General features: G+C 45.1%; 1 protein-coding gene across 1 annotated transcript; it reads left to right on the top strand.

Annotated features, from left to right (window-relative positions):
- Positions 1-26,902, top strand: Atic (5-aminoimidazole-4-carboxamide ribonucleotide formyltransferase/IMP cyclohydrolase). Its single transcript, XM_036173356.1, has 16 exons — positions 1-143; positions 369-495; positions 3,240-3,316; positions 4,791-4,857; positions 8,146-8,234; positions 8,629-8,780; positions 9,069-9,225; positions 12,841-12,966; positions 15,285-15,392; positions 16,113-16,198; positions 17,292-17,381; positions 18,784-18,912; positions 21,557-21,649; positions 23,833-24,015; positions 24,985-25,140; positions 26,060-26,902. Exons 1-16 carry the CDS (start codon positions 125-127, stop codon positions 26,177-26,179), a joined length of 1,779 nt encoding a protein of 592 aa, XP_036029249.1. The 5' UTR covers positions 1-124; the 3' UTR covers positions 26,180-26,902.

The following is a 26,902-nucleotide window of genomic DNA, read 5'->3' on the forward strand; positions in this document are numbered from 1 at the left end:
CTCGGGTCACGTGGGAGGTCATCACGCCCCGCCCACCGCTTCCTGAACCGCGGGGTCCCGCCTGCCCGCCTGCGTACGCACGTGGCCTGTCCATCTTCTTCCTCCGCGACCCCGCGCTGCAGCCATGGCTCCGGGACAGCTTGGTGAGGCCCTTGCGGAGCATGGCCCGGTTCTGCCTACTCCGGCCCCGCCACCCGCCCGTGCAGCGAGCACGCCGCTGGCCGAGCTGGGCAAGCCCCGAGGCCGGGCCTGCTGACTGTGTGTGCCCCAGTGCTGGGCCTGGGCTTGTAATCGCTTGTCCCCTCCCCAGACCCGGGAGGACGGCGTGCAAAAAGCCCGCGAATAATGAGCCATGCCTTCTGTTTCAGCTCTGTTCAGTGTGTCTGACAAAACTGGCCTAGTGGAATTTGCCAGAAACCTCGCATCTCTTGGTTTGAGTCTAGTCGCTTCCGGAGGCACGGCCAAAGCGCTCAGGGATGCTGGCCTGGCAGTCAGGTAAGGCAGTAGGGTAGTGTTAAAGGTAAGTCCAGGGAGAAAAACGTTGTGACCATATTAACCCGGAAAAGATGTAATCCAGGCACTGTGAGGAAAATAACCATCTCCTAGTAACGCCGCGAGGCCCATAGATCCTACTTGTTTGTGGAAGAGGAAACTCCCAGGTACCAGCCTAACAAACATTAAGGGGTGGAAGGTGCGTTAGAATTAGAGAGATTTGATTTTTTACCACCCTAGCACTCAGCCACGGTTTGCAAGCAAATTTATTTGGGCAGGCCATTTGTTATGCAGAACAGACACAAATTCTCAGGGTCCAAGGAAGGCCTGGCTCTAACTAACATCATGATTTACGGCTGCCTCTTCCATTAGCATCCCGTAACCCTACGAAAGCACAAGTCCTTGGCTCTCTCACAAGCTGCCCATCACCTGACGACTAAGCAGTGGGAAGGGATTGATTGACAAGAGAAGAGATGATAGAAAAGGAAAAAGACCTCAGGGACAGGAAGTTCAGAGGAAAGACACACTTACCACTGGGATAATATTCAGATAGAAAATGAAAGACCTGTCTGTCTTTGTTGCCATAACAATTCTTGGTGTATGGATAATTCTTGTAGAGGTATATTATCCATCTCTTCATACTCTTGTCTGTGTGAGCAATACATATCCCCTCTAGATTCGACACTTCAGACTACAAGAATGCCACTGCTTCTTAAATGAGTGTTCCTCAATAGAATCAATCGTTTTGCATCTTATCAGGAGCATCAGGAACAGCAGACAGTTAGGCTCTTGTGAGGTGCATTCTCTGAGTTCTGTGGCCAAGTTGGTGTCCACCATTGTTGCTATTGCGTTTCAAACGAATTGAAATGGTGAAGTATAAGGAGTCCTTACATGGTGCATCACCTGGTTTAAATGTTTATCTGATGGTCACTCATATTCCCATGCCACTGCCCAATCCCTGCTTGCCCCCATTCTGCCAGGAGCTTTTTGATTCTTATTCTTTTAGTTTTTCAAGACAGGGTTTCTCTGTGTAGCTTTGCGCCTTTTCCTGGAACTCACTTGGTAGCCCAGGCTGGCCTCAAACTCACAGAGATCCGTCTGCCTCTGCCTCCCAAGTGCTGGGATCAAAGGCGTGCACCACCACAGCCTGGCATTATTCTTTTGGTGGTATTGAGCATTGACCCCAGTGTCCTGCCTAGTCAGCTACTGTCCAACCTTATCCCTAGCTCATCTTTTCGTTCTTTTACTTTAGAAACTCTTTAAATTTAGAACCAAGGTCTCTTGAGTTGCCCAGGCTGGCCTTAAACTTGTGACCCCTCCCGCTTCAGCCTCCTTGAGTGAGTGTTGGATGGTGGATCTCTTTTAAAAATTGAGAGCATAAGTATATTTCCTGCAGAGAGAGAGAGAGAGGGAGAGAGAGAGGAGAGAGGGTGGGTGTGGGTGTGGCCTAAATGGTTTATTTACAGCCTGGCTCAGTCAAGTTCACTTAGTGGAATGTGGACAAGTGGGAGACGTGTTCCATGATTACTTCTTAAAGTTGTTGTAACATCTTTTCTTGATTGTCCGAGTTGGACAAGTGCATATTTGAAACGGGCACAAAGAAGAAACTTGTCCAAGGTCATGCAGTGAGCTAAGAAAGAGGTCGAGATTTTCTCCCCGGAAGTTGACCAATGCTTTGTGCAGAAAACGGATGAGATTATCATTAGTGAGGGACAGTAGTGAGCAGATTGCAAGCTTTACATGCAGATTCTAAAACAAGATTTTTAAGATGTATTTTATGGCAATTTTTGTTGCTATTCATGCATGCAGGAAGGGGAAGGACAACTTGCAGGAGTTGGTTCTCTCCCACTGTGTGGAGCCGAGGGATCGAACCCAGGCTCCAAGGCAGGTTCATGTCCCGTCCCCCCGCCACCCCCACACACACACTTTTTTTTTTTTGAGCTGAGTCTCTCAATGCACCAGAAACCCTTTACTTTAGACTGTCTCACAATGTTTCCCCCACTGACCTTTAAGTCCAGATCCTGTGACCTCAGTCTCCTAAGGGCTAGGAATTCAGGTGTGTGTGGCCACTCCCACTGAAGACCTTCCATCCATTAACCATTAGACTACATTCCCCCACCCTCTGTGCATAGTACTGAGACTTGAACCCAGGCCCCCACATAGCCAAGACAAATGCTACACAACCAGGTAATATTCCCAGCTCTTGTAAAATTAAATTAGTTTTTCTCCTTTTTGGTGTCTGGGTGATTTTGTTTGTTTTATACAGGTCCTTGTGCATTCGAGGCAAACTTTGTACACTGAGTTATACTTCTCGTCCAAAGATATGTTTAATGTTTGTTGTTGTTAATTCTCTATAAATTGAATTTATTTCTTGATTAAAGATATTGACTTATGTCTCTGGAAATTGTAAAGCCAATGAATGCTTCCATACCTAATTGATTCTCTAAAAAACATATCATTCAGAAAACAACCTTTTTTTCTAAAATAAATAAAATTTTGGAAATCCAACATAGTGAAAAAAATAAAAAGGTTTAAAAAATTTAAAAATAGGGGTTGGAGATTTAGCTCAGTGGTAGAGCGCTTGCTAGGCAAGGCCCTGGGTTCAGTCCTCAGCTCTGAAGAAAAAAAAAATTTTAAATATACTTGTTTAAGTTGGACTTGGAAAAAAATCTCTCGGACTGAGTTTAGTAAACTTACCTGAGAGTGGTAAATGATAATTTCATAACTGTTTTCATTACTGTTTTCAGACATGTGTCTGAGCTGACGGGTTTTCCTGAAATGTTGGGGGGCCGTGTGAAAACCCTGCATCCTGCTGTCCATGCTGGTAAGTGGTTGACACCTTCGGTTTATAACAGATATTGTAGTTAAGGGCCTCGAAGCACATAGGAAGAAGAAATGAGTCATAAGCTCCAAAACAGTGTTTTTAAAAAGTTGCGTTGGTTTTATCAGCTTCGCCTTCTGATTTCATAATCTCTTGGAATCCCTTTTGAAGATGACGGGCCTCACCACAGGACGAGTCCGGATCGCTTTCCTCCATTGCTGTTGATCTTGCTCTCGTGCTAATCTGGGTTGCAGCGGTTCCTTGTTAGCTATCTGGGTTGCAGCGGTTCCTTGTTAGCGTCTGCAGGCAGACTTCTGCAGGAGTTCAGACTTGGACTACGGTGTTACATTGTAACTGACTCTCAAACAATGTGACTTTTGTCATGGCAGCGGGAAGTGTATTTCTGCCTTGTGAGCTGCAGGAAACCTTGAGAAGGAAGGCCAGAAAGCCTGGCTCGGCCTTAGCAGTTGAGAGCACCGGCAGCCCTGGCAGAAGACCCAGGTTCAGTTCCTGGTACCTACGTAACAGCTCAAACCCCCTGTAACTCAGTGTCAGGGGGTCCAGTTCTTTGTTTTGACCTCCCTGGGTACCAGATGTGAGTGGTGCACATAGAGATAGATAATACAGGCCAACCAATCATGCACATGAAATAAATAAGTCTAAAAGAAAAAACAGGAAAAAGAAAAAGGCTGAAAGCTAAGGGTTACCAGAGAAGCCATGAGCTATTGCTTATGAAAATGTAGATGGAAAGATTGGTAGAGGTTACGTAAAAATTCCTTTTACAGTATTTTGGGTTTGGGGTTTTGTTTGTTGTACCTAAGAAAAAGGAATTCGATTTGTTTCAGTTTTTGAGACAGTCCCACTCTGAGGCAAGACTAACTCAGACTCCACTCTGTATTCCACGCTAGTCTGGATCTCTGATCAGCCTCCTAAGTGCTGGGATCCCAGGAGTGAGGCACCAGGCCCAGTGACATTTCCGTGTTGAGGGAAAGGGTGTTCTGTTCTTGGTTGGTTTTGTTACTGTTTTAATGAAATAGGGCCTTGCTAGGTAGCCCAGGCTTGCTCTCAAACCTGCTATCCTCCTGCCTTAACCTGGGTGTTTAGAGTGCAGGCCTGCACCACTGTATCTGTTGTTAAATTCTTTAATTTTTTTTTGTTTCAGAACTCTTCAACTGTGTATAATGTTCTGTGAGAATATTAGGCGCTTGGTGCATTTGCACAGGCCTGTTATCCTAACACTTAGAAGGCTGAGACTGGAGGATCATTTGAACCCAGGGGTTTAAGATGTAGCGGTGCACGCCTTTCTTCCCGGCACTTGGGAGGCAGAGGCAGGTAGATCTCTAAGTTTGAGGCCAGCCTGGTCTCTACATAGTGATCTCTGCCTCAGAAATAAAAAGAATACTAGATGGTTTTTATCTTGTGACTGATGGGACTGCATAGCATAAACTAATTCTGTACCTCCACTTTGTTACATTAGGAATCCTGGCCCGAAATATTCCAGAGGATAATGCTGACATGGCCAGACTTGATTTCAACCTTATAAGGTAAAAAGTTTGAAGCTGAATTTTGCGTGAGTTAAAGACCAGAGATAAGTCTCACTGTATAAATGGTCTGCTGTCCTCATGATATAATGCTTTTTTTGCATCTTCTGTGTGATATGTGACAGGTATGAGCGTTTTCATCTTGCCAAATTCATGTTTCTAAACTAAGGAACTTAAGTTAGAACAACCTTTGCTTTGTTGTTACTGTGCATTTGGAGCAAACATCCCACCATTAGACCCTTAGCCCCAAACTTTGTTTTTCAAAAGTTAAGATTTAAATTTCACTGCATAAAACCAACAAAGACACTATTTTCTTTAAACATCTGTGGTAGCTTTCTTGAGGTGTGCTTTGTGTATTATGTAATTCAGCCTACTAAAATGATGCTGTTTGATGGTCTTACTAAGTATATTCAAAAGAAGTTGTGAAACCATCACCGTATTGACTGTTAGAACGCTCTTGTCTCCCATCTGTACCTCCCGCCAAAGCCCTCTGAACTTGGTAGTGTTCCTTCTCACTTGGTTACTGACCCCTCACATTTCCCCCCTTCTGTGGGTTGTCTGGCTCAGTGGTCTCATTCCGACCATCACAAGTTTTGATTACTCCGATGGTGGCCGGGTTCTTTCTTGTGGATCTTGTGCTCTTCTTGTCGTACCAAAGACGCCTCATTATTGTAATGACTTTTTTTTTTTTTTAATATTGATTTTGTGGTTAAGTTTGTGATTCTAGGGTTTTGCCTGTTTGTATTTAGACAGAACCTCAATTGTGTGGCTAAGACTAGCCTCTGATTCCCCACCTTCCTGCCTTCACCAACCAAGTGCTGGGATTACAGGGGTGTGCCATTTTACACCCAGCGCTGTTGATGGAGTTAATTTTTGTATCTGGAGAGGTGTGAGGCAGACATCTCATTTGACGCATTGGGGACTGTCCCGATGTCCCGGCGTCACTTGTTGAAGGCTGTTCTTTCCTCCACGTGGTCCAGGCATCCTTGGTCTCTGTCTGTGGCTCCACCAGTGCCCACTGCTGCGGTAGATCTGCAGTAGGATTTGAAGTAAAGAGCCATGGGTCCTCCCCCTCCGGTTGAGCCATTCAGGGACCCTCGCATTCTCACGTGACTTCCGGACTGCTCTGCAACACTTGCAGGAAAGGCAACGGGACTTTCATAGGGTCTGTGGATGAATGTGAGGATTACTGCCATCTCAGCAACAAAATGTCTTCTAACTCGCGGATGGGAGCTTTCTTCCCTGTTGAGAGACGTCGATTTTCTTCAGTTCTTTTCAGCATTGTTTGGTGTTTTCAGTGTGTCAGTTGGACACCTTTGTGATTTTATTCTTCCATATTCGATTCCCCTCAGCACTGTCATTACTGCATTGCTTTCTTGATTTCCTGTCCTGATTGTTGTTTGCTAATGTGTATTATTACAATCGACTTTTGCATATTGATCGTAAGACCTGCAGCCTTGCCTGGACTCATTGATTAAGGCAGAAAGGTTTTCTTCGTATGTGAACATCATCTCACTTGTGTCCAACTCCGATGTCTTACCTATAGTTTTCTTTGGCTAAAACATGGCAAAATACTGAATAGAAATGGTTCAGAGTGAATATTCCTATTTCTGAATCTTAGGAGGAAAATAGTGGTTCTAAGATATCAATAACCATGATGTTAGATTTTTATTACATTTTATCATGTTGAGAAACTTCTACAGTCCTAAATTTATTGATGTCTTTTTTTTTTTTAAATTACGAATAGATAGTGAATTTTTCCTACTTTTTGTGCATTGCAGTAAGCTATGGCTTTTGTCTCCTGTGAACCTTACATTAATTTATTTTTGAAGATGTTTATTTGCGGGACACGCATGCTGTAGCGGCTGTGGTAGTCTGAGGACAACCCACAGGAGTTGGTTCTCTCCTTCCACTGTGTGGCTTCTAAGTATCAAACTCGGGTCATCAGTCTTGGCAGCAAGCACCCTAACTTCCTAAGCCATCTTACCAGCCCCTAATGGATTTTTAGGTGCTAAGCCAACCCTGCCTTACTGGGGCAATGTCCTGCTTGGCCGTGGTTCTTCTCATTTTGGGGGTTGGGCTGAGAAGTTAGCTTTTGTGTCAGCTTCCATTAGAAGCAGTGGCCTAATAGTTTTCTTGTAATGTGCTTGTCTTGTTTGGGATTGGATAACAGGCCTGATCTGGTGAACCAGGAAGTCCTCCTCCTGGTTTCCACCAGCCGGGCTCGTACTGCAGTCCTGGGGTGGATATTCCTTGACCTTCATGTTATACCATACTTAGGACTTCTCTGAAGGCAAAACAAGTATTCTGCCCTTACATCATGTGCATAATCTGTTAGGAAAGCAGTGTAGATGTCAATGTACTAGGTAAACATCACAGTCCAAAATGAGATTTTTTTCACCGGGTGGTGGTGGTGCACGCCTTTAATCCCAGCACTCGGGAGGCAGAGCCAGGTGGATTTCTGTGAGTTCGGGGCCAGCTTGGTCTACAGAGCAAGATCCAGGAAACAGAGAAACCCTGTCTTGAAAAAAAAAGAAAAGAAAGAAAGAAAAAGAAAATGAGATTTTTCTGTACTTTTTTTTTTTTTTTACACCGAAACACATTTGTGTTTTTGTTTGTTTGTTGTTTTTAAACAACATAGACCCAGATTTCTACACTCTTATAATTTTGATTTCTTAAAATATTTTGTTTTGAGATAGGAGTTTAACTGTACAGCCCAGGTTGACCTCAAACTCTTATTATCTCCTGACTGTTGGGATTACTATCACTCCCAGCCACAAAAAACAATTTTGAAATTTGAATGGTTTAATAGTAATAGTTAGCTGAAGCCAGTGGAGCCCCAAGCTTGCACGATGGTCTGGGGAGCACGATGTGTCCCGCGTCCAGAGTGTGTGCTGATTCTATGCTCCGCAAGTGGAGAACCTCCAGACCTCTTTTATTTCTAAGATTTTCAAAACGTTGGGGCTGGACAGGTGGGCTCAGTGGTTAAGAGCACTTGCTGTTTTTGTAGAGGACCCAGGTTTGGGTTCCAGCACCCACAACAATTTGTGACTAGTTCTTGAGGGTCTGATGTCCTCTTTTGGCCTCCATGGGCACTGAACTCGAGAGTACATACATATATCTGCAGGCAAACCCTTGTGAACAGAAATTCAACCTTTAAGAAAAGAATTTGAAAATGTCAGGCTTGCAGTGTATGTCTTAGGTATTCATGGGTTTTAATCACATCTCTAAAAAGCTGTCCTCAACAGAGCTTGAGTTTTCCAGTGACAGCTAGTTCTCCTTGGTTGACAGAGTTGTCGCCTGTAACCTGTACCCCTTCGTGAAGACTGTGGCTTCTCCAGATGTAACTGTTGACGCAGCTGTTGAGCAAATTGATATTGGTAAGTCGGGATAAACACTTCAGAACCTACAGGGGTGGAGATAAAATCTTTTGGAGATTTTGTTTTTGTTTATTATTATTAGTGGTTTTGTTGCATGTTGAGACAGGGATTTGCTACATTGCCCAGGCTGGCCTCCAACTGGTTATCTCCTGCCTTGGTCTCCAAAGTACACAAATTCTGATGGTGTGTCCCACATCCGGTTTAGAAAATATTTTATAAACTCTTTAGGAAACATTAAACTATAAATATTTTGTGTATTTTGGAGGTTCATGTGGGCTATTCCCCTTATTTTTTTAAGTCAGAAATTAAGGTAGAAGTATTGTGCACGGTGACTAGAGAGCTCATCAACTGATAGCAAAATGGCAAGAAAAATAATAAATTTTGTTCTTCAAAGGTGGAGTGACCTTACTTAGAGCTGCAGCCAAAAACCACGCTCGAGTGACAGTCGTGTGTGAGCCAGAGGACTATGTGGCCGTGGCCGCAGAGATGCAGAGCTCTGATCATAAGGACACCTCCCTGGAGACCAGGCGCCACTTGGCCTTGAAGGTGGGGTGCACTTCTGTAATCCTGTAAAACAATGTCCATGTAGTCCGTGTGCCTGTCCAAGCAGTCTGCAACGCTGTTAAATAGGTCAGCTTTCCACACTCTGCTTGGGGCTTCTGTCCTTTTGTTAAACACGGAGAGATCAAATATTGGGACTATTCTGTCAGATTCAAAGGCAGAATAGGTGCTATTTAGGGTTAATTGGGGGTGGGAGGCATGGGGCAGGGGCAGTGGGTAAGGCTATGTACGTAAAAGCATTCCCAATGTCTCACAAAATGCACCTTTTTGTAGGCATTTACTCACACTGCACAATATGATGAAGCGATTTCCGATTACTTCAGAAAGCAGTACAGTAAAGGAATTTCCCAGATGCCCTTGCGGTATGGGATGAACCCCCATCAGACTCCTGCCCAGCTATATACGCTGAAGCCCAAGCTTCCCATCACAGGTAAATATAAGGAGTGCATGCTGTGTCTGGACACCTGGCTTTCTCTGTAGGTCTGGTTACTCCCGTTCAGAATGTAAACGACATTACTTGATACCTCTTCTAACCATCCAAAATCGAGTGCCAGTTGGACACTCTGCATGAAGTGTCAGAGTGGTACAGCGTCTCGTGCAGCCTGGCAAACCACGGGTCCTGGCTGGTAAACAAGGCTCAAGTTGGAGGTACAGGTCTTTGGACATTGGTGTTTTGGAAGACTTGGCAGGTGGGACTGCTGGGATTTCCCAAAAGAGGACCCCGACCAGTCCTGTGGTGCTCCTGTGATGTCACTGAGGCAGTGGAGAAAGCAGAGAGGAACCTATATACTTCTGTGGGTCAAGAGCCACTGTTTGACAAATATTACCAGACCTGATTTCCAGGATGGCCTGACAGGCCAGTTGTAGTGGGCCGGATAGAAGTCTGACGTTAAATAACGTAGAGGACCAGTGTGATTGGTCAGGGGCAAAGGCACTTGCTATGTTTAGCCTGGCAACTAGAGTACAGTCCCGGGTCAGAATGTCCCCTGAACACTACATTCACACCTCTACTTCCCCACACACCTGCACAGACAATATAATACATAATTTTTAATTTAAAAGAAAAATGACAAATGACGATGGATAATTCTGTGAGCTGGGAATTAGAGCTATGGGTTTGTAGTTGAAATGTGAACGTGTGTCTACTCACTCCAGATAGGGGACCAGTCACAGACCAGCTTGGTGCACTAGTGGTTTTTATTGTGATTACTTATAAGAACATTGGAGAGAGGTTATTTATAGGAGCAGAAATGACTCAAACAGCCACGTCACCAAAGCCCACCCTGGCATTAGTGACAGCTCACAAAAGCTAGAAACCTGGAGCACACTGCACACACAGCTCAGCAGGTTGGAGAGCATCCTTTCCAGGCAGCTCAGCTGGTCTGTCTCCCAGTAGTCCCTTCAGCTTCCATAGGTGCCTGGTAAATCTGCTCAGTTTCAGGGACTTCCTGTGCTTAACCACCTTTGCTGTAGGATGGACTGTTTCACCTCCTTTTTAAAGTTCTGTGTCTAAAACAAGAGTTTTACCTAGGAGGAAATTGCTGCGTGACCTATTGTAGAGTTAACAGAGGGATTTTTCAGTGTTTTGCCCTGTCTTGTTCCCCCTGAAAGGAGGGAGGGTGGGGAAGGGCAGAGGAGAGCTCCCGGTGTGGAGCCTTAGCACCATCAGGAGGGTTAGCACGAGCTGAGAGCCAGGGCAGCTTCATCACACTCCAGGCAAGCCACACTGGCCTGCATTTTCCTGTTGGGATGCACCATTCTTCTGTCACAGCCCAGGGAAGGGTGAAGAGAGCTGGGTGGGAGGTTTGAGGGTTTCGGGTGCTCGCCTCTTATCCCTCCCATCCAGGGAGCTAAGGGTTTGTCACTGCTCTGCCACGGCCACGTCTTGTACCTAATGATACCTAAGTCCCTCAGTCACCCCAGTCTCCCAGACTCTGCTAACTACTTCTGCCTACAGTGTGCATCAGGTGATGCCGCCCTGCTTAGAACCCTTCCTTGGCCTCCCGTGCTCCATAAAGTACACCCCCCTGCCTCAGATCTGCTTCCCCAGTCACTCTACCACCCCTCAGGTCTGCTCCTAGCGCAGCACAGCCTCTACCCTAGGGTCTTGATGTTGACAGACCTCTTCACTCAGGCCTGCTCCCCTCGGCTCTTCATGGTCCTGGCTTCCTGTTTTCAGATCTGAGCACCCCAGACCAGAGTAGCCGACCCTTCCCCAGCTTTGCTGGTTCCCCCATTAGGGTGGCAACCCCTGCAGCAGAAACCTTGATTGCATGTAGAGTCTGTGTACTTGGCGTTTTTATAAGAATTTCCAGGGCCGGAGTGCCACCTGCACTCTAAGAGGCTGTGTGTCCACCTTGGCACTGAAGAATGGTTTCCATGTCTGTGTGTGTGTGTATGTCGTCTTTGTTCCTGTGTTTGTACGGTGCTTCATTCTTCTAAAGTGTAAAAGTATTTGTACTCATGGCAGAGGAGGCCCTGGGCATGGAAACAGCAGCTTCTTGCAAGAGATTCATTCACAGGATTACTCCCAAGCACATACTTATTTTTACAGCAGAAAAAAAGGATTTTGCCTTTTACGCGTGGTTTGAATATTTGGCAGTGCTATAATTACAGTGTCCATGCATGTTTGTCTGGAACAAAGCTGAAGCAGAGAATAAAGAAGGAATTGTATGTCTGTGTGATTTTTGTCTTTTGTTTTTCTTTGCTTTTGAGACACCTCATTATGCAGTCCTGGCTAGCCTGGAACTCACCCGGCTAGTCTCAGGCTTGTGACGCCCCTGCCTCTGCCTCCTGAGTACTGCGGTTGGAGGCATGCAGTCCAGTGGCCGGATTTGGTGTGACTGACTGCTTTCTTCCGGCCGGAAGTGAGATGGTGCCTGTCTGTCTAATAGATGAAGCAGCGTGAAACATTTCTCTGTAGCACGCTCTGTTATGTCTAACCAGTTATTAGCACCTCTGAGGATGTGATGTGTGAAGGGGAACCAGTGTTCTGTGAAGCGTTTAGACACAAGCTTTCCCACGCACCTCCCCGTTCACATTCACTAGGCTCCCCACAGAGGTGGGATCTGAGCTCACAGTCTCTTCTCTGCTTGCTGGGTGCCTCGTAAGGTAGCGCGTGTGTATTGCTTATCGCTGACTTTGTTTCTTCTGTGCCTGTCTTCCGAGTTCCATGAGGATATGGTGTGGTTTTCTTTTGGTTGGGGAAACTTGTTTTGAGAAGGTCTCATCCCAGAGAGTGCTGGGATTGCAAGCATGCACCATTCTGCTTGCTGCACTTACAGTCTGTTGTGGAACTTTCTGTGTAGACCAGGCCGGCCTCGAACTCACAGAGATCCGCCTGCCTCTGCCTCCTGAGTGCTGGGGTTACAGGCGTGCGCCACCATGCCCAGCTGTAGCTTCTGTTGTGTCCGCTCTAAAAGGTGCAAACACTGCTTCTGTCACTCTTCTGCCGTCCACAGCACTTGGACTTGTACCGTGGTTGTTGTTGTTGTTGTTTAGGTGAAAAGGTTTATGACTTGGGGTGTATACTGCCACTGTAATGTCCCTCAGTGTTTCATCTTAGTCACAGGGATGTAGGAAGTAGCTGGTTTTGTCATTGTTGCTGAGTCTCTTAACTCCTGTGTCTCTCGTCTGCAGTCACAGGGTGGGGAGGTGGAAGGGGTGCATGTCTTTGAAGACAACCCAAGTGCAGTTGCTCTGCTCCTTTTGAAATTGGGGTACTGCTATGTTTCTAGATCTCCATTTGCCTCTTGTTCAGTTTTTCTTTTTGTGGGGCTGGGGGTGGTTCTTGAGACAGGGTCTCACTATGTAGCCCTGGCTGTCCTGGAACTCACTATCTAAACCAGCCTGGCCTCAAACTCAAAGAGAGATCCGCCTTCCTCTGTCTACACCCCCAGCATGTGGTTACTTTTTGTAGATCTTTTGGCTGAAATCACATACAAGTTGGGTAGTCTAGACATGTCATTTTTTTTTAAGGAATGTACATATATGTGACCTTATTCAATGTATATGCTTATTAATGTGTGTGTGTTTCTGTGTGTAGTTCTCAATGGAGCCCCTGGATTCATAAACTTATGTGATGCTTTGAACGCCTGGCAGCTGGTGAAGGAACTCAGGCAGGCAGTAGACATCCCCGCTGCGGCTTCTTTCAAGCATGTCAGCCCAGCAGGTAAGGCTCTGTGCTCCAGAACACTCTAGAGCACTTGGGCTCTTTTGTTTCTTCTCTCCAGTTTTTCTTGATTATCGGGAAGTTCTGATGCCAGTTGTAGAATCTGAACATCATAGGCCACTTTTGGCAAGTCTGGTGGTAATAGTGTCAATATCGTTATGTACAACTGGGTAACGAATGAGTACACACCCGTTATATGACATCAGGAGATGGAGAGATTGTACTATTGCTCTTGCAGTGTCATTCTGAAAGTTTAGAGATGAAAATGAAGTGACGTCATGAAACAGAGGCAGCTAACTGCTCTTCTGTGTTGCAAGTGTGCCTCAGTAAAGATGAAGAGACGATTGTAACATTCTGCTCCTGTTCTTACTGAATGAGCTTTTCCTTAATTCCACGATTGGGGTGTCCATAATGTCACAAGGTCTGCTTGCGGTCAAGCATGTCGTTGTTCCTGATATTTATTAGCTGCTAAAGGGAGATGAGTGAGGAAGGAGTCAGTGGTCTGTGACGCCAAGCAGAGTCCAGAATGCTGTGGTCTAGCTTCCTGCACAAGCCAGTGTGGTCAGGCTTCGGGCTCCGCTTTCAGAGGCCAAGGGGAAAGTGCCCCCGCCCCCGCACTATACGTGTGCTGTTTAATTACCTCACGGAGTAGTCTTTGTTTAATTTGGTATAAGTAGTAGAAGATATACTGCCTGGGTGTTTGAAAAATACAGGCTAAGTCTTTGAAAAATGTAAATTTTTTAAATGTATTTTGTGGCGCCGAGAATTGAATCCCTGTCCTTGGGCACAGATACACCTCTAGCCCTTTAAAAAAAAGACTTTGGTGTCAATTTTGAAAAGTAGCAATTTGAGTTTTTGGGTTATTATTTTATGGCTTTTTAGAAAATTGTGTGCATGTAGGCAAGGAGGGGCCTCAGCTAGTGCACAGCTGTGCACTACGTCTCCCCCTTTTGTCTAAATAAGAAAGTCCTAACCTAATACAAACTGTATGCAATAGAAACGATGATTAAGTTTTGTCCCGAAGAGGGGAAAGGTAATAACATAAACAAAAACAGAAATGCAACCAGCAAGAACACCACCAAACAGGAGACACAGCCTAAAATCCAGAAATGTAAGTGGCATGTTACAGAGATTACTCCAATAGCCATCCTATCCTGAAGATTCTGACTTTAGTGTCTAAAGTGTTCTTAGCTAAGATATGAGAAGAGAATGATAACTATCCAGTCTTCAACCCCGTCAAAGACCTGAGAAGGAAAATAGTGTCCTGAGAAAGCAGGAAGTACAGACAAGCAATTTCCAAACACTCACAGGAATTGACAGAGACAGCTGGCAGCCTGGACAGTTGTCTGCAAGCCTAGAACATTGACAGACCATTTTCAGAAGCAGGAATTTGGAAAGACCATCTTGCCCTGTCTTGGCAAGGTTCAGTAGTTGCTGTCATGCTTGTCCATGTCCGCAGTCAAGGCAAGGGCAGTTCTTTGCCCAGCAGGCCATTTGGTGCCAAGAAGAAGACAAACATCCAAACGCAGTGTCTTAGAAACCCAACATTCTCTCGGGAGTAGATCGGTGCTGCCAGGAGCAATTGTGTCTCACGACAGCAGAATTCTCAGTTACCAAAACATTTAAGTGCCATATTCTCTAGGTCTATGAAGTGTTTGAAGATTACCTGTCCGTCTGACCTATGTTTCTGTAAATCTGTAATTCTGTAAAACCTCTAACTAACATAACTATAGATATGACAAGCATGGGTGATTGTTATTCTGTAAGTCTTATCTACCTAAATAACCTAAGGACTAAGGCTTCACCTTAATGAGGTAAACAGTCTGTAAACATATGTACATTATAAAGACAATGACCTCAAAATTGTGAAAATACACAAAATATCTTAAATGGAGGTAGAAATGTATAGTGCATTATGATAATAGTATCCTTAATTGTATCAATATATAAAGTATCCTAAACAGGTAGAACATACATACAGTATGGCAAATATTACATTTGTATCAGTATACAAAATATTTCAAATAGGAGTAGGAACATGTGTACAATATGATGATTATAGTTTTGAATTTGTATCTATACAAATTATCTTAAATAGCAATATAAAAATAGTTTACATTTGTATCGCTATAGAAGACTCCATGTCAGTGCAAATCATTTAAGGCCGATAGTTTGCTATCCACTACACTTGGTCAGTGCTTTACCTTGGTGGGATGGGGTGCTCGGTGAGTGTTTTACCTTGGCAGGGTGGGAGTGCTTGGTCGGTGCCTTTCCTACCCGTCACCATTGCCGGCCCAACTTTCTGTTTCCTTTGCCAGGTGCTGCTGTTGGGGTTCCCCTCAGTGAAGACGAGGCCAGAGTGTGCATGGTCTATGACCTCTATCCGACCCTCACGCCTGTGGCCACTGCATATGCAAGAGCAAGAGGTCAGAAGAGAGCTTGTCATTTAAAGGAAAAAGCAATGTTTTATCCTTAATAGAATAAGAGTATAGGATTTAAATTTGTCTTTTATTGTTTTTTTAGTTAATACTTAAGATGAACACATTTATACAAAAGTGATGTCAGTATTCTAATGTAATAAACGATGAGATTGGTACAATTTATTTTAGATTAGGTCTTTGAATACATTTTCATTATGAAAAAACTTGTGTGGTTATTCTAACTACTTAGTTTGGTTTGACTTGCATTTTACATACTCAGAAATACCAGAATCTTGGATGTAATGACCAGCAGACACTAGTCCCTGAGGGATTTTGAGACACCAGAGGCAGCACCTGTAGCCTTGTGCTATTTGTATACACACACATTTGTGTACAGTGGATGGTGGCCACTGGCCTCCTTTAGTAGCTGCTGCTGGCGTACTGCTAAGTACTAATTTAGAAAGGAAAATGAATGAATGCTTTCTTACTGGTTATTTGGCTGATATATTAACTCTGAGTAATAAAGGAAGCTTTCGAGAATATTCTTTTGTTTCCACATTACATGTATAGTATGCCCACATCTTAGTAGCAGAGTTTGGGGAGACGCATGTCACACCCCACCATGTTTATGGACCAGAAAGGGATCAGAGGAAAAACTGGATTTGATCATATAGATTCTTCTATGCAAGGATACTTTATGGAAAATCTCTTAACTTTCACTTACAGGGGCTGATAGGATGTCTTCATTTGGTGATTTTGTTGCATTATCTGATGTTTGTGATGTCCCAACTGCAAAAATTATCTCCAGAGAAGTGAGTAGAGGTTCGGGTATCCTGATCCAGTGTAACTGAATAACTTGTTCCTAGGCTTCATTGAATCTGTAGCCGACAGTGGTTGTTTGTACTAGCTCTTTACCATGTAGGATACTGAGATTATATGTCAAACACAAATCCTTGACTTTTTGTTAATTTTGAGATTGAAGTTTTCAGGTGGATATTTGTCTTGATGGGGGTTTTTATTATATGTTTAATTCTTTTAAATTCTCTGCTGGGTGGTTTTTCTGTTTTGTTTTATTGTTCTCCACCCCCCACCCCTAGATCAAGACAAGGTTTCTCTATGTAACAATCCTGGCTGTCCTGGGACTTGCTTTGTAGACCAGGCTGGCCTTGAACTCACAGAGATCCCAAGTGCTGGGATTAAAGGTGTGCACCACCCCAGTCCAACTGCTTGATTGATGCATCTTCATGCCAGAGTCACTGTTCTGAAAGGCAAAGCCATCTTGCAGGATGAGGAAATAGTTTATAGACTAGGGCAGAGGAACTTAGAAGAACTTTGATGAACTGGCCCTCATCAGTTAGCACCAGGCTCGCGTCCCACCATTAGCACTGAGTAGCAAAACCAGAAGAGGTAGCTCAGAGAGGAAATCAGAGGGGCTGGGGAGGCCTGTGAGGTAGCAGGCAGTGTTTAGTTACTTTAGAGAATCTTCCTGTGGTCTTGAGCCATCCCAACCATGCTGGCATGCCCCTCATAGGTCCTGGCGACACTGGGACGTCTGTGTCTCTAGTTGCAAGATGACAACCCTGGGATCTCATCCCCTTGCCAGGCATGATGGAGCCAGGCAGGATGGAGCGTGCTCTCCAGTGCAGGCCTCAAGCCCACTTCACGAAGAGACTAGCAAGAGAACGAGTTTTTCTTCCCTGAGGCTTGTGCATTCAAGTCAGTCATCCGTTTGTTCTTAGTTAAAACTAAAATTAACCACAGAAAACAGGACAGGATAGCTTGCAAAACAGCCCCAAAGAATAATCCTGTTGATAGTAACAGTGCATTACTTACGACAGCAAATTGTTGCTATTAGAGCTGTTCTCTGATTTCTAAAAGTAAGAGTTAGATCTAACGTATTTACAGGTGTCGGATGGTATTGTTGCCCCAGGATATGAAGAAGAAGCCTTGAAAATACTGTCTAAGAAGAAGAACGGAAACTACTGTGTTCTTCAGGTCAGAGCAGTTCCTAAATTGGGCGGTAATGCGGTCTTCATTTCACATTGCGCTCTTTTCCCGTGACTCTTTCCTGTAGACAGCTTTCAGATTTACCCCTCGGTAGTGAACCTGTTTTCCCCGGTCTTTCTGAGATAGGGTGGTACTTGGTAGCTCGAGGCGGCCTCAAGTGCACAGCTTTCCCTGTGCTGGCTTAGCCACTTAGAGCAGCACCTCAGCCTCCTCCGTTCTTACTGTTTGTCATGAAACAGGGACTCGCTTTGGCTGGCTGAGAACTCGGAGATCCGCCTGCCTCTGCCTCCCGAGTGCTGGGATTAGAGGCGTGCGCCACCACGCCTGGCTTCTTTGGTTTCTCACTCATGTCCCCTGCTTCCCACCCTTGCAGGTTGTCTCATGTCTTTATATAATTTAAGTCCCAAGAGAAATAGAGCTGGGTCCAGGCTGTGTGTATGGGAGACTCTATGCTGCCCCTGTAGAAAGTGGGCAGCAACCTAGTGTCCTCGTGGGCATGGTGACGAAAGTGGCATCTCACATTCACAGAGTGATCCTCTTCGTGTGTGTGGGGGTGGTATTTTTTCAGGTGCAAGTTATAATTGTTGGTTTTTTCCAATTTTGTGTAATTTGTTTTGGTTTTTGGTTTTTGTTTGTTTTTTCATTTAGTTCTGCTGTGCTGGGGATTGAACTGGGGATCCTTGTGCATGTTAGACAGAAACTCAACTACTGAGCTACGTCCCCAGCCCTTCTTCTGTTACTTATCACAAGACAAAGTCTCACCGAGTTGCCCAGGCTAGCCTTGAGCTGACTCGCTTTGTAGCTGAGGCAGGCCTTGGACTTGCAGTTCTCCAAAGCCCTCCCAGGAACCTAGAGTGACCCACATGTTGTGCCACTAGGCCAGAACCCGTTTTTTTATTTGTAAGTCAAATATTAACTAAATTTCTGTAACAGATTTTTAGGAAGAAAGGAAAAATAGAATGTAAATTTTGTGCCTCAACCTGTTCTGGCGAGTCTGTGTTATATGCACTTCCAAGAAAGGACCTGAAGGGGTGGTAACCTATGGCTAACATAACAGTGTGTCAGTGGTGATCAGTGATTTTGGTACCCATATTAAATGATGCCATCACACATCTTCATGTTAGGAGGATGAGTGTAACTCCAGAGTGAAGTCTTTCTTTTGCTAGTGTTTGGTCCTATTTTCTGAGACATGTTTTGGCTGTGTAGCTCAGGCTGGCCTGGAACTCACTGTGACCCAGGCTGGTCTCTAACCTGAAGTCCCCCTGCCACGTCCTCCCAGGTACACTGGGATTACAGGCATATACCACCATGCCCAACAGGAAGGAACATTTTTGTTTGGAAAATTTAAGGCTAGAGATGTAATACCTGCAACTTAAAATTTGTGTCCTAGATGGACCAGACCTACCAACCGGATGAAAATGAAGTCCGAACACTCTTTGGTCTTCGTTTAAGCCAGAAGAGAAATAATGGTGTCATCGACAAGTCCTTATTTAGCAATATTGTCACCAAGAACAAAGATGTAAGTTTGAAAATGTCTAAACCAAATGCTAATAACATGTCTGTCTTCAGTGTATATAAGCTTATCATGTTTGTAATTGGTAGACAGGCAAGCAGCTAGCTCATCTCTGAGACGTCAGGTAAGCCGGACACATTAGAAGCGAATCTGTATATGTACATACATAGAAATATGTCTTCAATCATACCTAAGTGGATTGTGTCTTCTGTAGCTGCATACATTAGGTTACAGATGTTTCTCTCTACTAATGAGTGTTGCTTCGAATCAGTGAAAAGCCACGTGACAACCCAAGTGTAGAGATCTGTGCCAAGATGGATATTCAGGTTGCTTCCTCTTTCAGGGCTTTCTAATTGTTTCACATGGGCACAAGTTCTGTGTTGTTTTTTGTCAGCCTGTAGAAGAGGTCTGTTCTTGGGATAGTGGTGACTGGGGAGAAGTGCTCACATGCTGTATTCCATTCAGTCCCAGTGATTATGGTAGAGCACTATCCTCTGTCTTGTAAAAATTACAGGATTGGGACAGAAAATAGCTAAATCTGTCTAAAGTTACAAAATAGGTGTGTGTGTGTGTGTGTGTGTGTGTGTGTGTGTGTGTGTGTGTGACTTTCTCTGGATCTTTGCCCATCAGCGTTAGCTGTGGGCCTGCTTCTCTCTGCTCTGCTTCTGGAGGAGAGATGCTTCTGGAGGGGACTGGTCTCTTCACAGACAGGTCATTGTAGCAAGAGCGGAAGGAAGATAGAGGAGGTCTGAGACTGCTCTGTTCTTGATTGCTGGGCAGGGGAAGCTGAACACACGAAGTCTTACCCTTTTTACAAATAGTGCTTCAGTTGGTTGAGTTCACACACACACACACACACACAGGCCTTTCTCATATCCTTTGATCTAACTCGGAATGCCAGGGCTATATTTGAAGATGACTTCTAAGGGATTAGCTTTCTGTGGAGTCAGATTGTACTTGTTGGCTCAAACAAAGATGAAGGACATATTAATGTGTTAGAATAATAAATTCTTTTAAAGAACTATGAATTTTGAGATTTAGAAGGTGTAGGTTCACTGCAGTTGCTGGGTTCTCCTGTGCTCCTTACTCCGTTCCTCTTTGATAAAGTGGAAGCTTAATTTGGATGATGTAGTAGTGTTTGCTCTACCCATGACCTTGGGCTTTGGGGCCTGAAGGAGATGGTGCTTCTCCATTGTATGTGACCTCTTAAAAGGAAAGGGAGAGGGGTCACATGGTTCCTTCTTCCATTTATTTATTTGCTTACTTACTTGTTTGTTTATTAGCCTGGCATGATCAGACTCCAGAAGACCTGGGAATTGAACCCAGTTCCTCTGGAACATCAGTCAGTGCTCTTAACCGCTGAGCCGCCTCGCTCCTTCTGGCAGTGGTTACAAGACCTAGCCTATAGGCTCCCCACACAGCCACTGTGGTCACCTGAGCAGGGGTCAGGCATTTCCTCTGGGATTTGGGCTGCATGCGTGTATGCGGGTTCTGCAGGGCAGAGAAACTCACCAGCAGCCGCCTGAGAGCATTAGGGTTTGGTCAAACAACTGGGGGTGTGGTGCTCAGATCCACATGGTTGGGTGCCAGATAATGCTGTAAATCCCTGGGAGTCTGCTTAAGGAATATTAGGGAAATTTATTAGGGTAAATTGAAGGAATACACTCAGGAATACAGAACAGAGTAGACAGCTGAAGTTGTCCTTGGATCTGACCTCTGACTGGGAGGGAGTCCACCTGGCAGTTCAGTCAGACCAGGCAGCAGGGAGAAGGGGCTGGTGACCCTTTTAAGAGGTCACGTACAGTGGAGAAGCACAGCCTCCTTCAGGCCCTATCGCCCAAGGCCATGGACAGAGCAAACACCACTACAGGATGAAGCCAAGCTTACCTTTTCGTTTATTTTTCAATTTTAAAATTTTCACTGTATGTATTCATTCCATATGATACATTGTAACATAAGGACTTTTAACACGGTATGTATTGTACGTTGACCATATCCCCCCACGCCCATACATACTCTTTTTGCAGAATGTTTGTTTGTTTGTTTGTTTGTTTGTTTGTTTTTCGAGACAGGGTTTCTCTGTGTAGCTTTGCGCCTTTCCTGGAACTCGCTTTGGTGACTAGGCTGGCCTCGAACTCACAGAGATCCGCCTGGCTCTGCCTCCCGAGTGCTGGGATTAAAGGCCTGTGCCACCATTGCCCAGGCAAGAATATTTTAAAATAGATTCTTACAGTGTTTTCAGCAAAGCATAAAATGGAATAATTTGACTTGTCCAGAACAGCATTGGTTGGGTGTGCATCACAGTAGTGTATAACACATGAAATTTAACCTCAGTATTAGTTCTGATCCTGTCTTACATCCTCAGTTATAAAGACTCTCTGGAGAAAAGGTAATCATTTTCAAATAAGTACACTAGTCCCATCCTGTTGAACAGTTGCCGTTAGTTTGAGGGTGACACACGGGACCCTGCCCTACGGCAGTCGCAGATCTGCTAACGTGCTTCAGACTTTCCGTGAAGCACAGCAGCGTGCAGTATGACTCGTCATCTGGCTGTCAGTGAGGGACCTGCGTGTTACGCTGGTGTCGCCGTAGCTTAAAGCTACTGAGGGTTCAGAAGCCTGGTGAGACTTAAGTGTCCTGTGTGTTTCAGCTGCCGGAGTCTGCCCTCAGAGACCTCATTGTGGCCACTGTGGCCGTCAAGTACACCCAGTCCAACTCCGTGTGCTACGCCAAGGACGGACAGGTAACTGCGCTGTCAGCCCCTCACAGGCACTGTTGTTGTTTATAGTATTCAGAAGCCGCTCTGTCTCGGGTACTAGGTGCTTGAAAGAGAAGACTTGACATGTTTCTCTTCCTGCCCAGTGGACTTAAGACTAATGAGAACTAAGTCAGCAGCCCCAGAGCCAAGCCCTGTTGATTCTTGGCTTGGAGTGAGCTGGCTGATTTTGGTTTAGCAGAACTGCTTTCTCCATCCCCAACCCCTCGCCGGTGGTATCCCATTGACAGGGAATGAGGGAGGAAAAAAGGGTTCAGTGTGTGTGCAGCCTGCAGGGGTTTTGACACGTTTCTAACGTTGTCCTTGGGAGTCAAAGCCAATGCACATGTGTACCAGGCAGTTGCTGTGCCCTCGCCTCTTGTGCTGTGTTTCCAAGACTTTGTTGAAAGGGCAGCAAGGCTAGGCGTCAACCTGAACTTGTTGAGATGGTCCTTGGACTCCCAGAGTTCCTTCTGACTCTGCCCCTTGGACTTCTGCCTCGGAGTTCCTTCTGCCTCTGCCCCTGCCTCGTTAATGCTTGGGTTATTAAAGAATAATTTGAACACAGTGAAATTTACCATGTTTATATATATTACAAGTTACGTGGTTGTGTGGCCACTGTTGTGGACAAGATAGATCACTCCCGACTTTTTCTTAATTATTTTTCTTTAATTGCATTGGCATTTTGCCTACATGTATGTCTGTGTGTGGGGTGTTGGGTCCCCTGGAACTGGAGTTACAGGTTACAGACAGTTGTGAGCTGCCATGTCGGTGCTGGGAATTGAATCCAGTCCTCTGGAAGAGCAGTCAGTGTTCTTGACCGCTGAGCCATCTATCCAGTCCTAGATCATTCCAAATTAAAATAACTGAAACTGGGGCATTTCAACTTAAGGACCAAAGAATATTCATATTAACCGTTTATTTTTGCTTTCAGTACAGTGTGAATTTGCGTGAAGCTATTTACCATTTGGTTATCTTGTTTGATTTTTGTTTTTGCTTTTTTGAGACAGGGTCTCACTTTGTAGCCTTGGCTGGCCTGCAACTCACTCTGTCGACCAGGATGGCCTTGAATTCATAAAGATGTGCCTGCCTCTACCTCCCAAGTGCTGGGATTGAAGTCATGCACCACCACTCCCAGCTACCATATGGTTCTAAAGTAGACGTAGACTGGATGATCTTGCTTAACTAAAGTCCATATTCTGGGCCTGCAAAGTAGACTGTGCTAACCTGTATTGTTGGGTGTGTGAGAGAATTTAGTACATTTTCTTACTTAAGACATCTTCAGCCTGCCATGGATTCATTGGGACATAAAACCTTAACAATGGTTAAGGTTAAGCAGTATCTGTATTGAGCATTTATTTTTAATGAAATTTTTAACCCTTTTTTGTTGGGGAAGAGGGAGGATATGGGGGGGATAGGGTATGAGGCTGTGAACATACCATGACACACATGTTAGAGCTCAGGACAAGAGCAGGAGTTCTGTACTCTGCTCTGTGGGTTACAGGACTCACACTGGGTTGCCAAGTGTGCGGTGCAGGAGCATTGACCTGCCCAGCCAGCTCCTGTAGTAAACATCTCTCAACCATGTGTCCCAGCCCTGGGATGCAGCACTGAGCCAGCTCATCACGAGGGTCTTTCCTGACTTGTGAGCTTGGTTTTTCCACAGCTTCGGCAGCACGCTCCAGTTGATCTTCTGGTCTGCTGGCATTTTTCACATGTTTAGCCCACAGGTGACACTTGTGTTGGCTGTCGGGGCCAAAGAGATGCTAGAGTGTCATTCAGAAGGTTTTTGGGGATTTTCATGGACGCCAACTATTAAGATTGTTGGTTTGGGCTGGAGAGATGGCTCAGCGGTTAAGAGCATTCATTGGCTGTCCTTCCAGGGGTCCTGAGTTCAGTTCCCAGCACCCACATGCACCCACCCACATGGTGGCTCACAACCATCTGTAATGAGATCTGGCACCCTCTTCTGGCTTGCAGGTATACATGCAGACAGAGTACTGTATACATAATAAATAAATCAATTTAAAAAAATTGTTGGTTCTCGTCACAAAATCCTGACTGGTTGTAGACACTGGTCCTTGGACAGGGTCTCTGAGGAGCCAGCAAAGCCGCTCAGAATAGACGCTTTACTACCGGCGTCTTTTAAAAGGAAATGTCTGTGTTGTCAGGTTATTGGCATCGGAGCAGGACAGCAGTCCCGGATCCACTGCACACGCCTTGCAGGGGATAAGGCAAACTCGTGGTGGCTCCGACACCATCCACGAGTGCTTTCCATGAAGTTTAAAACCGGGGTGAAGAGAGCGGAAATTTCCAATGCCATCGATCAGTATGTGACGGGCACCATTGGTGAGGTACGGGCTGCTTGAGGTCCAGGGGGGCTGTGTTGATCATTCAGTATTTGGGACAGACTTTCACAGTATTACTTCAGAGAGACCGTCTTGAAATACTCCATTGTCTGAAATTATTATCTTGTAATCCCTGTCACCTTCACTGCTGCCCCTTTCTGAAGCCATAAGCCTCTGCTTCCTGGGTTATGAATATTGGATTAATTTTGTAGGCCCACGCTTCCCTGCGGGTTACAATATTGTCATTGCAAGGACTGTTTTCCAGCCATCTCCGGCTGTCAGCAGAGGTTTGCTGCCTGGTAGTATGTATCGACTTGAACTGTAATGACTGATAGCTGGGCACCGGGGCTTTCTCCTACCGTATCACAAAGGCCATCAGCAAGCTAGTGTGGTTTGTACCTTCTCTGGTTTTTAACGAGAATGTTCTTGAGGCACAGTCTCCTTACGATGAGTGCTTTTTTTTTTTTTTTTTCTTAAGGCCTTGCTTCTTAATACCTTTGTACTAGGAGTTACATTTCAGTATAAACTTTAGGGGTAATACAAACATCCAGGTAGTCGTAACTACCGTGAATTGTTTTGATTTGCCTACAACTGACTTTGTACCTGAGATAGATGTATATGTGTACTTCATCTACAAAAACACCAGTATCATCTTCTTCCTAGATTGCAGTGAAGAACTGTCTTAAATGTTTGGGTGAAGGTGTATAGCCATAGAGATTTAACTTAGAGATTTGCGAACACGGTAGGTTTGAGATAAACTGAGTTACAAAAGTAAGACATAATCTCTTTGGTGATCTAAGTAAGAATGACCTTTCCTTCATGAAAATGGTTTTGAGCATCAAAGAGCTTCTGCAGACAGGACTTGGGTGTGGCGTTGTTCAGTGAGCAGTGCTAGGAAAATGCCCGGGTGGTTTCTGCATTGTGCTCTCCACTGGATAAAGCTGACGGTGATGCTCAGCTCCCCTGGCTCCCTAGGGAGAAGACCTGGTGAAGTGGAAGGCACTGTTCGAGGAAGTCCCCGAGTTACTCACCGAGGCGGAGAAGAAGGAATGGGTGGACAAGCTGAGTGGTGTTTCTGTCAGCTCCGATGCCTTCTTTCCTTTCAGGGATAATGTAGACCGAGCTAAAAGGGTAAGTGAGAATCAGTGTGTGTTGGGGACACAGAATCGGAGAAACAATTTCAGGGATCTGCCTTTGAGGCTGGGGATGTAGCATAGAGCACCTGGCCTCAGGTTCAATCCCAGCACCACAAAAAAGTTGTACCAGGCAGTGGTGGTGCATGCCTTTAACTTAACCCAGCACTCAGGAGGCAGAGATGGGCGGATTTCTGTGAGTTTGAGGCCAGCCTGGTCTACAGAGCAAGTTCCAGGACAGCCAGAGCTACACAGAGAGAACCTGTCTCAAAAAACCAAAAAAATAAAAATTTGTGCTTCTGATGTTTTAAGCTACTTAGAGTAGCATATTAAAGCTGTGTTGATTTGATACAAGTGAAGAATTATTTCACTTTTCTGTGTGATATAGACATAACCCAAATTCTGTTGCTTTGCCTTAATATGTCATTGTTAGCTTATGCTTTTTTAAAAAGATGTTTTACTTTTATTTATCATCAAATTTTATCATACATAATTCTGATTGTTTGGACTGCCTCTGTATGTGTGTGTGTGTGTGTGTACCTGCCTGGTGCCCAGGGAGGCCAGAAGAGGCCACCAGAAGCCCTAGAACTGGAGGCACCAATGATTGTGAGCTGCTATGTGGGTGCTGGGAACCAAACTCATTTTTTTGTTTTGGGGGGGTTGTTGTGTTGTTTTTTTTGTTTGTTTTTTTGGGGTTTTTTTTTTTGCGTGTGTGTGTGTGTGTGTGTGTGTGTGTGTGTGTGTGTGTGTGTGTATGTGTTTTGTTTTTGTAAAAATAGCTAGTGCTCTGAACCACTGAGCAAGCCATCTCTTCTACCCCTGGCTTTGGCTTTTTGGAGGAGAATTTTGTTTTTTCCTGTGTATGCAGGTCATTGCATTTTGAAAGTCAACACAGGTTTTGGGGCTTTCCTCTGCAGAGTGGTGTGGCCTACATTGTCGCTCCGTCTGGATCCGCTGCAGACAAGGTTGTGATCGAGGCGTGCGATGAACTGGGGATCGTCTTGGCTCACACAGACCTCCGGCTCTTCCACCACTGATCTCAGTTGCTGTTCTTTCCTGCCTTACTTATGTGCAGTGGATAATCATGTGTGGGATTTTTAAAGTACCTTTTAGAAAATGAGTCGTTTGCATCTTAATAACTGGGTCTGCAGTTTTAGGTAGTTGGGTCTTACTTATCTGAAGGGTTTAGACTCCTGGAGGTTTGTGTGTGCAGAACCTAAAAGCATCCCTCTCTCCTGGAGCTCAGCTTCCGAGACAGTCCTGTGTAACACCTAAAAGTGCAGAGAAGCCGGAGAAGCCAAGCTGCCTTACGATGGCACGTCCCCACTGGGGATTGCTCTCCACGGGGCTGTTTTCAACATCTGATTGTTTACCTCCTTGACAAACAGCCAGTTATTCCCTGGGAACTGGATCCTTAGCAGGATCTGGATAATGCTGATACCGCTCTTCCTTCCTTAGGTGAAGTGTTGGTCATATTTCGGCACCCGTGATCTTCCCTCCAGAACTGCTTAAAACTCATGGCTATTTAGTAACTTGTTTGGTACCTACAAGTGGACCCAGTGTTCTACTTAGAGCTTTTACCCAAAGTGAGCATGGGTGTGGGGGGGGTGGGGGTCAGTGGCTCCCTGTGCCCTGCCTTTGTGGTCCTGACTGTTCACAGGGATGGTGCCTGTGGGCAGCTGTAACCTTCAGTCAGCCAGGCTCAGTCCTGTCTTCATCCCAACTCCTTCCCTAAATAAACGATGCAGAAGGGTTCGGTG

The sequence above is a fragment of the Onychomys torridus genome, chromosome 23 (assembly GCF_903995425.1).
Source record: "Onychomys torridus chromosome 23, mOncTor1.1, whole genome shotgun sequence".
In the NCBI taxonomy this organism is placed as follows: Eukaryota; Metazoa; Chordata; class Mammalia; order Rodentia; family Cricetidae; genus Onychomys; species Onychomys torridus.

Coding starts and splice junctions, on each gene's coding strand:
- Atic (XM_036173356.1), top strand. Junction 3,317..4,790: donor GCATCCTGCTGTCCATGCTG/GTAAGTGGTTGA, acceptor TTGTTACATTAG/GAATCCTGGCCCGAAATATT. Junction 4,858..8,145: donor CTTGATTTCAACCTTATAAG/GTAAAAAGTTTG, acceptor CTTGGTTGACAG/AGTTGTCGCCTGTAACCTGT.